This window comes from Sinocyclocheilus anshuiensis, unplaced genomic scaffold (assembly GCF_001515605.1).
Source record: "Sinocyclocheilus anshuiensis isolate Anshui unplaced genomic scaffold, SAMN03320099.WGS_v1.1 scaffold348, whole genome shotgun sequence".
NCBI lineage: Eukaryota > Metazoa > Chordata > Actinopteri > Cypriniformes > Cyprinidae > Sinocyclocheilus > Sinocyclocheilus anshuiensis.
Window position 1 is genome coordinate 1,009,574 of NW_015555762.1, and position 17,105 is coordinate 1,026,678.

Sequence of the window (17,105 nt, forward strand, 5' to 3'; positions counted from 1 at the left end):
CGGTATACTACCGTAAAATTACATGTAATGTCCAATACAGTTTTTCACTGTATATAGTAGGTGAATTTACCGTTAACCATTTAACATTTTTACAGTCTTTTACCGTTAAATTCATGGTCATTTTTTACAGTGTAGTATGTACTGTTAAAATAATATCATGATAAATAAATAAATAAATACATTTCTATATGTTTTCAATTTTATATATACATAAATATACAAATACATTATTTATAAATTTCAATTAATCATACATTTATCATATTTACATATTGCTTTTCAATTAATCATAGTAAAATAATATTATGCTACAATAAAATGATATTATACAACAAATATTAAAATACTATATAATACATATTTATATAAAAATATATAATATTTATAACATAAACACATAGATTATTGAAAATTATACATTATTATAAACTATAAATTTACATATGTTTTTTATTTATTAAAATTAAAATGTCAGTACTTTTAACATGTTTCAATAATACATATACTTGATTTTTATATATACATATTTAATATTTATCGAATAAATAAAAGAAACATTATTAAAAATTCTAAATAAGTAAATAAATGTAAATGTAAATATAAATATAAATAAATGAATAAATGATTGATTGAATGAATGAATGAATGAATGAATGAATGAATGAATGTGTGTGTTTATATTTGTTTATACATAAATATACAAATACATTACAAATATCAGTAATTATAATAATATAAGTATAATTATAATAGCATCTGTATTGTAATACAAAAAAATTATATAAATATATACACACTCAATATTTATATATAAATATTTAATATTTATCAAATAAATAAACTGAAAATTATTTAAAAAATTCTAAATGTAAATATATATGTGTATTTATGCATATATGTTTTTGGGGTATTTTGAAGCTCAGTGGCCTGTCATCATTATATGGAAAAGAACAGCATGATTCTCCAGCCTAACATGTTCATTTGTGGTGTTCAGAGGGAACAACGTCCTACAGGTTTGGAATTACATGAGGATGACATCATTTTTTGAGTAAATGATGACAGAATTGTCATTTGTTAGTGGACTGTCCCTTTAAGAAGCTCTGAGACGGGCTCCGGTGTCTAACACAGCCACTACAATCAGATTTTTCTCAGTAAAACCATGTGCAAATTACTCGTGGTCTCTCTTGTTTGTTTCTCGCACCAGTGACGCCATCTAACCAATGCTGTTTCCTCCACTGCAATGTTCCTTGTGGTAAACAGCCTGTGAGGAGGGCAGCAAATTACCCAGAATTCTATAAAAAGAAGAGACAGACCGTATAGGTACTTGTGGAGGCTGTCAAGAGGTCAGTGTCTCGACATGCCTAATGAGGAGCATCGGCCCTGTGCAACTCCAGGCCAAATGAACAGCAGGTTCCAGTATGTTTGTGACACTCAACACACATGTGAGTGACAGTTGGTACCGCGGTAAATGTATGTGTTGGACACACATGCTCACTTGAGCACAGACAAAAACCCCAGGAAGCCACACGAGCAGGAGGAAAGAAAGCAAAAATGAGACGAGGTGCAGTGTAGCGCACATACAAACATCTACGCACATACAATTAATCATTTTGGTTTTACATTTTGGTAATATATAAGTCATATATAAGTAATACATAAGTTTAATATAAGTTTTCTGACTGATCTGACTAAATTTGGTTTAAATTAAATGTTCTTTTACATATGATTATGATTTCATATTTTCATATATATTTGTACAATACAAAATGAACGATGTATTTATAGGATGTATAGGATGTATAGTCTCTTTTTCACATAACTGTGTGTGTGTACATATATATACATATATATACACACACACACACACACAGTCATGTGAAAAAGAGAAAATACACCCTACTGAAGTCTGCCATTAATTATTTAGCAAAAATAAAGTCAATATGGAAAAGCCATGGGTGACCAACTAAGGACACCCTATGATTCAATTGCCTAAAAATCCACTTTTAGCAGCAATAACATGAAGTGATCGTTTTCTGTATGACTTTATCAGTGTCTCACATCGTTCTGGAGGAATTTTGGCCCACTCTTCTTTACTACGTTGCTCCAGTTTATTGAGGTTTGTGGGCATTTGTTTATGCACAGCTCTTGCCACAGCATTTCAGTCCGGATGTGGTCTGGACTTCAACTGGACTTCTGCAACACCTTGATTCTTTTATTTTTCAGCTGTTCTGACTTGTTGGTGTGCTTGGGATCATAGTCCTGTTGCATGACCCAATCTTGGCCAAGCTTTAGCTCTCAGATGGATGGCTTCACATTTGACTCTAGAATACTTTGGTATACTTTGGATGGCCTAGATTTTGATATTATAGTTTTAAATCAATATTTTGAACTATATTTGGTTCACAGTAATTATTTATTTTTGCTTTATATGACAGAAGAGACAGAAGAGACCATGGTGTTGGTTAAAGGTTTGTGTCTGTGTTTGTTCTAAATTAAGTTCTGGGTCTAGCAGTGGGTCGTCCCGTCAAAGTCCGCTTATATTACTCCACTTGGCCGGCTGCCCCGCACACTCAAGCCTGCCATGCATACCGCCACTGCATGAGTGCATTGTGTGTGTGTAAAGCGCAGTCACGGGGAGCATGCATGCATGAGCGGCCACTCTTACTGCTTATTAGTTCATGCTTCTGAACACACCAAAAACAGTCTCCTCCTCCTCGGGACATGCCTCCTGCTGCGGTACAGTGTCTGCGGCCCGCCTGTCACTACAGTTGACCGTACGGTAATGGAGGAGGCGTGGCAATGAAAGGGTTAGTTGCTGGGCAGAAACTCATGTGGCGTGAGCCTCTTGCTCAAACGTGCAAGGGATTTTCCCCTTCTGTCGCTCGTTCAACTGACCTCTCGCGGGACGACAAAGTCTGTGTTCACTCACCGCATTATTCACGCGCTTTCACCAGTCGCTCGAGATCACCTTGATGTCAGTGAAACTCTGATGACGCTGCTTTCTGTCTTTCATTCATCCCAGGACTTCAATTCACAATAAAAATAACATGCATATAACCTTTCAATTGAATGAATAAATGGAAAATTGCCATTCTGCTATGCAGAGTGAATGGCAGTGATTTTTTAACAAATAACAAATGGAACATCTTCACGGATGATTGGTTATGGTTTATTATGGTCTGCAGTAGAGTTTTGTAAGATTAAATGGCTTTTTTATTAGATTATCTGTGCTTACAATTAAAAAAGCGCTGCACAGGGACTCTTATTAAGCTAGTTTAAGTTTCAAATCTGCTTTTGGGATCTACGTAAGAGATGGAAGAAGAATTGAGAACAGCACTTGAGTCAGTATTGAACATGATGTTTTACAGCTGCCACCAGTTCAGTATAGGCATCTGACACTATATACTGAACAAATATATAATTATTTATTATCATACACTACCATTCAGAAGTTTGGGGTCAGTACTTTTTTCCAGAATGTTTTGTGCCATTAGGAAACTTTACTGTCAGTTTTGATCAATTTAATGCATCCTTACTAAACAGAAGTATACTGTATATACATATATATACATATATATATATATATATATTGCTGACCACACACTTTTGAATGGTAGTCTATAGACTAGATAGTCTGGATGCACTGAGCAGAATTACATGCTTAAAGTGGAATTATAACATGCTTTTACTACAATATATATATACTATATATATATAATGAATGAACATACAATGTGCATAGCATGCACTGAATGCAGATTCTGCAGATGTCTGTGGAGATTCTGTTCAAGACCAAGCAAGGCATGAACTAATCCACTTGGAGCTGCATATTGTAAACTTTTTGAAGGTGTCTTGTCAGCACTGTTCAACTTTGAAGGTTTCGAACGTGTTGTTGCTCTAAGCCAAACAAGCTGTAAAGGGCCAAAAAACAAAATCAAGGAGCGTTAGTCAGTCATAATGGCCCTAAGAGATTGTCTACATAACAGTGTGATAGCATGCCACCCGAGGGTCAGCCGGAGACCAGTGTGGGATTTCTGCATGAACATGAATGAGGGTTTGCTGTTCTCGCTCCCAGTGCTGGATAACAGAACATGCATCGGAGGAAAGTGTTCACCAGAGATCATCTCTGCGACGCCTCTCCATATAAACAGACATAAACGCTGAGACTCACCCACGCTAACACTTTCCCACAATTCTAGTGATTGGAGCAGTTTGTGTAAACAACAGATATTTTTTCTTCCTCATTTTTGGCAGTCTTTATAACTTTCAAAACCTGTAGAGACAGACGTTCTGAACTACTTTGCCTCAAAACCTGGAATTTAAAAAATAAACAACCCATTATTCTGTGGCACAGGAAAAGGCAAAAGTCAGTTATTTGCCTTTGGAAAGAAGCGTCTGGAAAACATGAGGATCGTACACAGAAAGACTAATGCTGTCTTCATGTCCTCCTCCTGGGATGTTCCTAATGAGTTTGAAAATCATAATTATGACATTATGTGCGCTTAAGTGATTATGGTCAGAAAAAAATGGACAAATTTTATATTTCACTCCCTTGACAAACACAGGAAGCTTTTTAGCACTAGACCAACAAGATATCAAATAATGTGCATTACGTGTGTATTTAATGCTTTATCTGTGTATTTTATCATTCTTGTGTTGCAACCGAGAATTATGGGAAGGTACAATAAAATTCATAAAAATGTGCAGTAAATCAATAAAACTAGGTGGTCATTGGTACTGATCAAAAGTTCTGATTATATTAAATGTCATAATACTTATATAATAATATAAAATGTACACTGAAGTGTAAAAATATAAATATAATAAATATAAATGTTTTTGTTATTTTTAAAATCCAATATTTCAAATTAGCCTAATATGTAATTAATAAAAAACAATACAAATATTATTAAAATATGTTTTTATGTTTATTTCTATTTTAATATTGTAATAATATTTATAAATGTATAAAATACATACATAATATATAAATACATAAAGTATGTATATAAGTCTATATAATAAACATAATTCTAAACAAAAAAAAAATGCATTATTTAATTAAATTAACTATAAATGTATTAAATATATTGATTATTCCGACATGACTAAAAGGCAGCATAACGCACAAAAATGGCACATCCTCGACGACAAGTGATCAGAAAAGCATTTACAAGTCAGATATCCATGCTCTCCACTCCATCTCTGCTACACCCACACATGGCTATATTAACATCCCAAAAGAGAAAAAGCATATCATGTCTTTATTAAAAGATGTTCTTGGGCTGTCTCTGGTTAGTGTAAAATGAGATTGTGGGTTTATCACGTGAGTCATACTACTAGAGTTAGCAACTGTATCTGTGGTAACAGTACCTGAGGGCAATGGTGATGATTTCAGCAATTACTGAGGTGAGGTGAAGGCTTAGAGACAGAATAACTCTGCTGTTTTTGCCATTAGCCATGATGAAGCCACGGTGTTTATGTTACCAGGCTAATCATCGCTGTTGCAAAACAACATTAATCGCTGCACTCCCACGAGTACACGGCTAGTGCAATGTTCTTGAAGGAACGCTGTAGTGGTAGTTAATGGTGTTTGCCAAGACGAATATCACTATTACCACTGATTATACTTTGCTATGTCTAATCCCATAGACTTGAATAAGGGAGGGACCTGAGCCATATCTACAGACCACAATATCAGAGAGAATTAAGGGTGGCCTCTTTTGACTTAAGTCTGTAAAATATACCTATAAACCACCCAATAAATTTAATTAAAATATTATATTTAATAATATTCAATATATATTAAATCAAATATAGATATGCAGTTATAATAATAATAATAAATCAATTAAAATAAACACATTTGTATAAAAGTTACTTTTTATTTATTTATTTGTAAAAACAATTTTTTGTTTATTTTAGTTTGCTTATTTTTAACATTTTATATTAAATATTATTGTTATTATTATTAGTAGTAGCAATAATAATATATTTGTATGAATATTATTATCATATTATATTTTTATTTATATTCATATAATATTTCATAATTTATTTTAATTATTTTTCATGTTCAAACATGAAATTTGTTCTCTGAATGCCTAATTTACTGTTCAGAACTACTCATACGAGTGTCTGCATGTATCATTCAGTTTAGACAGTTTGCAATAATGTTTAGCATCCATGGTATGAAAATGATCGGTGCGAGACGCGAAGAAACTCTTTTCAGAGAGTTGTGAGTGCAGGCGCAGCTTGTGTTGCAAGATCCAGCATCTTTGGAATTATATTTTCTGCTTAATTGGTTACTTTAGAAAGTTAATAAAGTGAGAAGTTGCAGTTTAGGTTTAGCAATATATTTATCTTAGCTTATTTACAAAATATTTGAACTAATTACTGTTTATTTTCATTACAAAAAAAATGTATTATTTGCTTTCATAGCAATATCTGGCAACACTGCATCACCAGCACTTAAACTGACAGTAATCAAATTTAGCCCACCGACAGGATACCACATTCGGTAAAGCAAACACAAATCATAGTATTATCTGTCAGAAATGTTATCAACACTATCAAAAACTGAAGCATTTAACATTAGTACACAGATCTAGAACAAGTAGGTTACAGAATGAATGAAATATATGTATAAGTCTGTGCTATTTCATTCAGTACAGTAGGCCTAGTTAAATTTTCATTATGCTAAAAACAAGAGCACTAGACAAAGTTATCATCAATATTTTAGCGATGGTTATTAATGAAAACTATAACAGTAATAAGTGTTGTTGCATGAATAATAAACAACTGATAAAATTATCCACCCCAAACTATAGTAAAGTAGTCTGTTAACAAATGTTGATGCACTAAATATGGTATGATTTAAAAATGGTCATCCCTCCTCCAAAACAGAGAAAACATCTTTCACAATCACAAACATCTACATATCTGTCTCTTTTAAAGTGCACAATTCTTAACCCCAGACCTCACTCATTTTCAAACCCTGGCTACGGTCATGCTAGCAACTACCCAAAACACCTTAGTAACTCTCTAGCAACCACCCAGAACAACTTTAACACGGACAAATGGGCCTAGCATTTTCAAAACATATCGAAATAGTTTTCTGATGTCTTGCAAGTATGTACTTCTAGCTAGTACAGTAAAATCCCTACAGATGGCTCCAAATGGCTCCAAAGTCCATGCACAAATTGCCAATGCACTCCAAACTCTAATTCCCCAAGGACGAGAGATCAGAGTCCAATTAAGAAGGCATTCCTGGCATGCTGGCGGAGGGATAAAAAGAGTTAAGCGTCGCCCCCTCCCCGCCTTTCCTCTAAACCTCAGTTTATTTTCTTTTCTTCTCTCCCTTGATGTTTAATTGGTCTGGGAGCGTTTCGGAAACTTTGAGGGAACATTTAAGAATCAGCGTGTCTGACGGCCTTGCAGCAGGACGGAGGTGCCGCGACCTTCTGGAGCCGCGAGTTAAAGGTCGCAGGAGGTCATTCCGCTAACGAGATTTACAGAGTAACAAGAGCGCCTCCAAAATCAACCTGAGCCACTCGTGACCCTCAAAAACCAGCCTGCTCCAATCAACCATCAATCAAAGGTTGAGGCCGAGTGAGAGTTCACACATAAACACCCCGACCACTGAGTGACGAAAAAAAAATGTGTTGCTTGTCTCCACATCTGGAGAGACAGTGACCAAAAAAATCATGAATTATGTGAAGTGTGCCAAGCGTTTCTTAAGAAATATTGCTTTGTTGAAAGGATAAACCGGATTCATTTATTTTTTGAAATGCAGAATCCTAACATTTGCAGAAATCTTGTCAGCAGGACCCTCACAACACATCGACACCAAACACAACTGACACCGAAAGTGTCAAAGCTGCATGTCACCACAGAACGTGTCTTAATAAAAGCTGAAAATGCATATCAGAGCAAAGACCAAGCCCTGAGGTCAAAATAACTGCCTGTAGAGCTCAGAATCAGGTTTGCGTCAAGCCACACATCTAGGGAAGAGTTCAGAAAAAAAATCTGCTTCATTGAAGGTTCACAGAATCATGTAACCGTCTTATTCCATAATGGAAGACGTTTGAAACAACTAGAACTCTTCCTAGAGCTGGCCTCCTGGCCAAACTGAGCAACTGATGTGCATCTGCCCACATCCAACCTGACAGAGCTTGAGAGGTGAAGAGATGAGGAGAAGGATGGCAGATAATTGCCAAATGCTGATGTGCAAAGCTTGTCGCATCATACCCAAAAAGACTTGAGGCTGTTAAGGTGCTTCAGCTAAGTAATGAGTTAAGGGTATGAATACTTATGCAATGTACTTATTTCAGTTTTTTATTTTTAATACATTTACAAAGTTGTGACAGTTCTGTTTTTGCTTTGTCATTATGGTGTATGGAGTGTAGATTGACGAGGGAAATAAAGTAATTTAAAGCAGTTTAACATAAGGCTGCAACATAACAAAACGTGAAATAAATGAAGGCACTGTATATATATAATGGGTAATCACTAAATGTGGAATGGGAAAAGTGGCTGATGTTGCTGAGCAGTGCGATTAAAATTCAAATGGTTATTTCTGTCAAGTAAAGTTGCATTGTGACGCAGTGATTATAATAGCCGCAATCTAGACATATAATAGCATCCCATTTTGACGTGGTATGAGAACGCCTGAGCACATGTGAAAGGACTTGAGGATAGGATGAGAATGCTTGAGCTGTTCATTGTCAGGAACAGAAATTTTCCTTGGAAAAAAATGATCCGTTTCCTTAACCACATGACAGCAGCAGGATTGAGCTCACTCACCAGTCTTGTAGATCTCGTAGCGCAGGGAGAAGCCGGCACCCTGGTGTGCGTAATCAGACACAAACTTGATGTGGATGATGGGACCCGAGGAAATTATGGCAGGAGGAGCAATGTTACTGCAGTGCCTTCCCAGCAGGTCCGCGGACTCAGAATTCCCATCTCGGATCTCTATGAAGTCATACCTAGAAGCAAAAAACAGTACATGCATAAATGCTATTTTTGGATTTGTTTGTTTGGCAAAAAAAGCCAAAGTCTGCAACAGGATTATTATAGTTAAAACTAAAATCTTTACCTGAAATAAAATAAACATGAACTAAAATAAAATGTTTATTTCAGATAGTTACAAAGACATTATTTCACATTTTTAATTTAGATAAATGAATACAATAAATAAGCTAAAATAAAATAAAATATATAAAGATAGATAGATACTTCTCCTAAATTATTTACATCAGATAAAGTTGATATTTAAACATAACTAAGATCGCCATTAAGTCTCCCAAGCAATAAAAGAGGAACCTTTGAGCAATAAAAATGTTCCTCTGGGAAGGACAAACATTAAGAATGCAAGGAAGTGCAATGCAATATCTTCTGCAGCAATGAGTAACTGTGAAGGAACTGCTAGGAGTCGCTTTAATTTGAGCTGGGGTGACCTTTGACCCATAGTGGACTGCTGCTTTATAACAACAAACACACATTTTTTCATGTCACTTCAGAGAAAGACTGAAGGAGCTGAGACAATGACCACCTGTCCGGCCAAAATAATCCCTTAATGTGCGTTGTCCTCTTTTGCCAAAACACTTCACACACAATGTCTAAATGAGGCAAAAGACTCTCAAAAATCCAGCCGGTTGTCTGCATGAGTGCTTCCTTATAATAAATCTGGCCATAGAGAGGCATGAGTCAGGCTTCTTCTCACACCTCAGGAATGCTTGCCCCATTTAACCCCTAAACAAGAACAAGATCCCTGTAAACATACGCCATCATTCCCAACCTAACTGCTCTGGAGCACAACATGCCGACCAGACTTCTCTGTACTGAGAAAATGAATCTATGCGCCTTTAAAACTTACTTACTACAATGTAGGAGGCAGATAATTCGCTTCAAAATGTTCCAAGTTTAGTTTTACCTTAGTGTGAAACTCTTAAAAATAAAAATGAATATCATTTGAGATGATGTTTCATAGCATAATGCCAGCTGAATTCATTAAATGATTCTTTTGAAGCAAATTTATTAAATGATTCAGTTAAACTGATTCACAAGGCATTTTTAGAACTGGACTCTAAGGAATGACTTTGTTTAGGGGTAAAACTGTGAGATGGCAATAATAATAATTAATAATAGTTAACATTATTAATAAATATTATTAATAATACTGGGAACAAATATTTTAATTATTTTGTAAAAAAATATGGTTCAAAATAATAACCAACACATCATTTGACACTATACACACAAAATGGAAACAGTGGTTTTATAGTATTTTACTATATTAAACATAAAACTGCACTGGGACTTATATATAGGCCATAAACTAATTTTGTTTTGTTTTGTTTGTTTGTGGTTTTGTTTTGTTTTGGGTTTTGTTTTGTTTTATTTTATTTTATTTTATTTTGTTTTGTTTTGTTTTGTTTGTTTTGTTTTGTTTTGTTTTGTTTTGTTTTGTTTTGTGTGTAATCTATGCAATCCTTCAGTGCATCAAAGAATAAAAATCAGTGTTTCTATCAGCTGAAGGTGCATCGCATCAAAAAGTCATTGAATCAAGTTCATTGAAAACCTTGAATGAAATGATTCAGTAAATGAATAAAACTTCAAAATGTTATTTGTGATTCTGTTGTTCTTTAGAAATCCATCACTGTACTAGTGCTTTAAAGTAGCCAAAAACCAAAACACCAAGAACTTTTGCGGTCTCCAAAGAATCGTACAGAAACTCAAAAACACATTGATGTCAATTAATGTGTCTGCGCTTTGCCTACAAACCAGAATAGAATGAAGACATGATGTTTTGCCTTTTTTTAACTTTTCCTTCCCAGTTGACTCTGAATTATCCCTGGTTGAGCCGCATAACTGCTGGCTCCACGTCACTCAGGGAGCGTGTATGTGAAAACCTGACACGGCCCCGGGCCCCTCAGAATGACATAAAGAGGCAGGTGTCTCTGACTCTTCATTGCTCTGGACCCCCCCCTGGCCGACCTCACACTTAGAGACTTCAGGTACAGCGGTGTATATTTAGACTACATACACATTCACAAACAAACTTACATATCCATGTAAAGCATCAGAAATCCTTCTAATGCATAAGACTTCTAATGAATCATTTTAACTTTGAGAACAACCCTAGACTAGGCAAAACAGGTCAAAATCTGATATCGCAATCATTTTCAGGCTTTTGAAATGATTATTGATACAAAATATTACTATAAAAGTTTTTTTTTATTAGGAAAGGAAATTATTTACTTTTACATTAAACAAATACTTTTAATTTAGAGAACACTCTTAGAATAGGAGAAATGTAAAAAAAAAAATAAAAATGCCATCTCAATATTTTCAGACGTTTGATGATATTATTAATATAAATATTATGAAAAAAGGTTTTTTTTACAATTTTAGGGAAAAAATTTGATGATATTATATTTTTTCCACATTGTTTTTTACTGAATGAACACAAGAAAGAATATTTCACTATTTTTATTTATATTCACCATTTATATCCACCAGCATTAGAAGCAACATATACTGTATTTTTACTCAATTATTTAAATGCAGTGGTTTGGCAGTAACAAACCAGAGTTTTAAATCAATTAACTGTAACTGAACTGAACTGATTTACATAAATGAATTGAACTTCTTCTACTGAATTTTCAATCATAGACATTAATTGGGGGACAAATAAAAAAAAATTTGCCTAACTTAGTGGCTTAATCAAAATCATCATGGTATTCACAATGTATTCAATATATTTAGGGACAGTTTTATTCTTAAAGCTACTGTACGAACTGTACTATAGGTAAAACCACACACACACATACACAAAACTCTCACTCACTTTCTTTCTGTGTCCATCTCACCTCAAACACTAGAAAAGCTGGGATGAAGGCTTGTAAACTGTATGCAAGTGTAATTAGGTTGTAATTGATTTTGTAGGGGCTCTTGGCTCCTGGATTAGCAGTGACAAGTGAGTGTGTCAAATGTGGATATTGAACGTCTCTAGATGCCTCCACTTGGGTCCGGTGCATTTCGAGATGCGCTTGAAAGTGGAAACAAACCAGGATGCCCATTGATCAACAGAAATGCCCGGATCACTTATTTACCTCACAAAAAATACTTGTATCAATTTCACAGCACTTGTGACTGAACGCAAGAAGCCTTTTCTCATTATCACAGCAATATAACATTGTTCCTCTTCAGGAACTTGAGCTGCGTCGGAAAACGCTAGGGGAACGCCCTTCAGCGTGACGGGCTCTGAACCTCGTGTGTAATCAGACCAATAGATGGGGCGAGACGTCACGGGCGGGTGACGTAATGACCAGGAGGCTATAAAAGGAACTATGGTTACATACGTAACCTGAGATGTTTTATAGGCGTAAAGCTCAAATTGTTTACTGCGGTGCAATAGAGCTGCGATTATGCATGCTAATTATGCACGATTCAATGGTTATTCAAGGCGTAAAGCTCAAATTGTTTACCGCGGTGCAATAGAGCTGCGATTATGCATGCTAATTATGCACGATTCAATGGTTATTCAGGTGCTACAGGCAGTGATGAAAACTCCCCAGACAGCGGTATGTTTGTAAGTGTGAGCGGGGAAGAGAGGCTTGACACGAGGAGGGCAAAGGCCCTGTGTCCCTGTCTCATGTTCAGACATGTCTTCCTCTCCAATCTCACTTTCTGTCTCCTCTCCCCTCCAGCCTCTTCACTGCTAATTGCTTTTCACACCTACGGTGTTTTTCAAGCATTTTTTTCAGGCCTACACAGTCCCCCGAGGTGTCACTAGCTGCCCTAAAGAGCAGTTTGTCTGGAGAGAGGCACAGACAGACAGATACACAGGGGTACGGATGCTACTATCCATGTTTGTTTGTGCATATACAGTAATACAGCGTGTTTGTTTCTTGGTTCAAATGAAAAGAGATGTGCTGTAGTGACACTGGGCGTAACATAAGCCTGGACCCCATTAATCTCTGAACCGCCTGAAACCGACTACCTACACAATAAACAACACTTCAGCATGTGTTTTTAAATCATAAGACCATCTGGCTTGCTGAAAATCACTGCTGAATCTTATATTTGGCTCAGGAGCCCATATGCACATATTGTAAATTACAGTGGATGCATAAAAATAGTAATATCAGGCATTGTGGAATCTGCTATAATAATGTGTTCTTCTATGTACCTTATAGCACCATAAAAATAACTAATGGTAGCCTGGTGCGATATACAAAGGGTAATTATAGATACCATGATATATATTTTAAAGTACCATGGTACTGCCACATTATGTGATCACTGAATGATGCTACTGATACAGTTCTTTATAAATTGACTTTTATAAAAGAATCAATTTTAACTATGTTGCGTAACATAACATAACATAATATAATATAATATAAAGTATGACGCTTAAGAATCATAGTAATCAAATGATACCATGCCATGGTATTATCATTAAAAAAATAAGTTTTTATATAAATTCTAAAATACTTTTTTATATATACATATAGCAAGTAGCAAATTATGGTTCACTGATGTGGTGTAAACTAAAGTCTGTAACTTTTAGTGCTAGCAACACCAAAGTCATGGGTTAAATTTCAAGAGAAAGTTGGTTTTGGATAAAAGAGTCTGCCAAATGTAAACAATGTAACATGTAAAGTCTACTGGGTATTAGTAAAAAGGAACTGATATATCTTACCTAAGCTTTCTGTTTTATTATGAAACACATCAGTACAGGAACTAAGACTGTTATCGACAAGCCATCTCACATCTGCTTAGCTTAGTTTTAACTTAGCTGGAACCAAACAGCTATTATAGTCTGCGTTGCATATCTTTATTATCCTATGAAGATGTCCTGTAGCTCTATCTTTCTTAAACTCAGCTCAATGGCTTTTTCAGAATATAATTCTGTCTGACACACAATCACATTGGCTTTTCAATATCGAATAACACAATGGCCGCTCATTTGAATTCTGCCATGCTTTTAGGCCAGCAGCCGCAGGACGTGCTCCAGGACAGCTCGTCAACCGGCCAAGACACTAAAATTGAAATTAAATAATGCTGAGAGTCTGCATGGAAAGCCGCACACTCGGCCCCCGGAGGGGCAGCTTAATAAGCTATAAGTGCCTGTGAAATATTAAATAGATGCCGGGGAGGGATCCCAAGGGGAGGGAGGGTTGCCATCTTCAATCCGGTTGGGAAACAAATAGCATGGCTGTCCGATACAGCGCTGACATTTACAGATGACTGGGGTAGACCGCAAGAGCCTGAGGCTTTCATAAACAACACTAAAACTGGCTTTAAAGCAACATTTGTGACATTTTTCCCAAAACTCACACCTTTAGGAAAGAGAATTTTCTGGCCTTCCGAGACTCAGCAAGTTCCCGTCAAAACGTGCCATCTCCCAATTCCCATTATGTTGCCATTGAAAGCCTTAGGCCTTATCAGAATGCATTAGGTCCTTTTTTCCATCAAGGATATTAAAACTTTTTTCGGGGAAAATTGGCTTCTCGGGGTAAAGAGAGACTTTTTTAAATCTTTGAATTCCCAAATGTGTCACTTTATACTGCGCCAGACTGATTGCGTTTTTTTTTGAGCTATCAATATCTTGATACACTCCGGGGTTGCTGATATATTTCCAATGCCCTAAAAACATCACTGAAACTGCTCTGTCCTAAAAAAAACACATTATTGACCTATTTGAATAAGTATGAAGTCGTCAAGCTACTAAGACAAGTCTTTTCTAACTTTGATGTATACATATATAAAGACCATTGATATCCAGAAAATTGATTAACTGTGGCCAGTTAGTGGACAAAGGAATAATTTATGTACTTGCCAATAATGCTGACGAACATATACACTCTTAAAAATAAAGGTGCTTCACGATGCCATAGAAGAACCTTTTTGTCTAAATGGTTCCATAAATAACCTTTAACACCTAAAGAACCTTTCTGTTTCACAAAAGGTTCTTTGTGGTGAAAGAAGGTTCTTCAGATTACAAAAAGGTAAGAAAGGGATGGTTCTTTAAAGAACCTTTGACTGAATGGTTCTTTGTGGAACCAAAAATGGTTCTTCTATGGCATCGCTTGAAGAACCTTTTGAAGCACCTTTATTTTTAAGAGTGTAGTTGCATTTCGAACTAGGCTGTGACTTGAATTGAACTGATATGCAGACAAAAGCTTTGCGTAGGTATTTTACGACAACTTCCAATAAGACTATAGGAGCTGGAAACAATTTATAATGTTCATTGAGCAATTATTGATCTAAGAATAGCCATTATTATAGCTGTTCATTGTAACTGTGGTATTTTTATTTATGTGATGTTCATTTTGTGCACATGACCCCTGTGGCCTTTGCTCCACTGGTCTGTGACCTTCTTGACCATGACCTCACTATTCTGAACGTGCTGGGTGCATTGATTCTTCATTAAGGGCAAAGGACATATATTGATCCCCTTCCCTGAGGAAAAGTGAAAATAGGGTGATATCATGCTTGCAGTTTAGAAACGCTGATGCTGCTCAATAGCTTAGCACCTCAACATCTGCAGATAGCACTGCATAGTAAACGTGAGAACTTTCATCACTTGAGTAGAGCGCAGACTCCTTTGAGTGATGCAGACTTCATCGCACATATCTGTCTCACTCTTACCAGTAATTCTTCTAGATTCCCTCCTCAGCCCAAACAACTGTCTCTCTGTCGATATTTTATGTCTGAGAGGTGATTCTCAATCAGATCTGGTTTCGACTTAAGCCCTTCCACTGCAGTACAACATTTAAATCCTTCAACAACAATTTACTTCCTCCTCTGTATGCATTACGTGAACTCAGTATTTAGCATTCAGAAGGAACTTGCTGTTTGCATATAGAGTAATGTGTTAGGGCGAGAAAATATAATGGGGATCTATTTGGAGAATGACAATGAGGCAAACTGGGTGGAGACCTGAAGGAATGGACTGAAAAAATTACTTCATAGAAGACAGATAGATGGATGGATGGATGGATGGGTGGATGGATGGATGGATGGATGGATGGATGGACGGATGATGGATGGATGGATGGATGGATGTAAAGACAGACAGACAGACAGACAGACAGACAGACAGACAGATAGGGATGGATGGATGGATGGACGGATGATGGATGGATGGATGGATGGATAGATAGATCTCTATCTAAGTGCAAAAGATAGAGATCACTTCTCACCTCTCCGCCCTTTTTCTTTCATCTCAAAGGAGAAGAGTATCACATTAAAGATATGGCCAGATATTTCATTTGCCATTTTTATTGCATCTATCTCAGATCAATCTGCTCACAGCCCTCCAGGTAAAAGCCATATGACTTTGCTCCTGGAATAAAAATTCCCTGCTGAAAGTGCCCCTTGAAAAATGTCACTGATACCACACCTATTCTAACTACATCATGTGAGCCACAAGATGCTTTTTAGAAGCGCATTAGTTAGTATGGTTTAGGGCACAAGAAGCTGCTTTGACCTTGTCTAGAGTAAATTGTGCAAGCTAAGCAAAACCGAGGCAGCTCCTCCGAGTAACAGAGACTCCGAGCCAGCACTTATAAGCACAAGGTGAATTTAAATGTGCTTGCTATATAGTGTGTGTAAGTGTTTGCCATCTAAAAGACGGAGCCAGGCCTTTCAATCATACCTCGCTTAAATGTGCTGACGATGACTCATTGTATATATCAAAATACAGATGGAGGAGATGGACGCTTGAAGTGGACCATTAGAAAGAGACCAGTTTATGAAGCACAGTAGTGTAAAGCACCTGACACCTCTTGTAATTTTTCATCACACATTTCTTTCCACTTCCCCTTATTCAGACTGTGAGACGGAGTAATGAGGGTTAAGAATGAGTGTAGTAAATGGACAGTGTGTGTTTTCTGGTATCATAATCTTGCAAGCCACAACTACAAAAGCACTTACAGCTCAATTTCAGCCTACTACTGAACTGACGGCATATAAACAGCAACATTGATTCCCTGCTGATGTTGAATATCAGCCTCAGATGGACTCTGAGGACAAAAAATAAATAAATGTGCAAAAATTGTACCTTTAGAAGTACAACAGCTTGTCACTGG

General features: G+C 36.2%; 1 protein-coding gene across 1 annotated transcript in view; it reads right to left on the minus strand.

Moving 5' to 3' along the window:
- The window catches only part of LOC107673990 (neuropilin-2-like), a 76,313-nt gene that overhangs the window by 46,241 nt on the left and 12,967 nt on the right, over positions 1-17,105 (minus strand). The window contains exon 3 of the mRNA XM_016467842.1: positions 8,806-8,987. Coding sequence (XP_016323328.1) covers positions 8,806-8,987 — 182 coding nt within the window. The remainder of the gene's footprint in view (positions 1-8,805; positions 8,988-17,105) is intronic.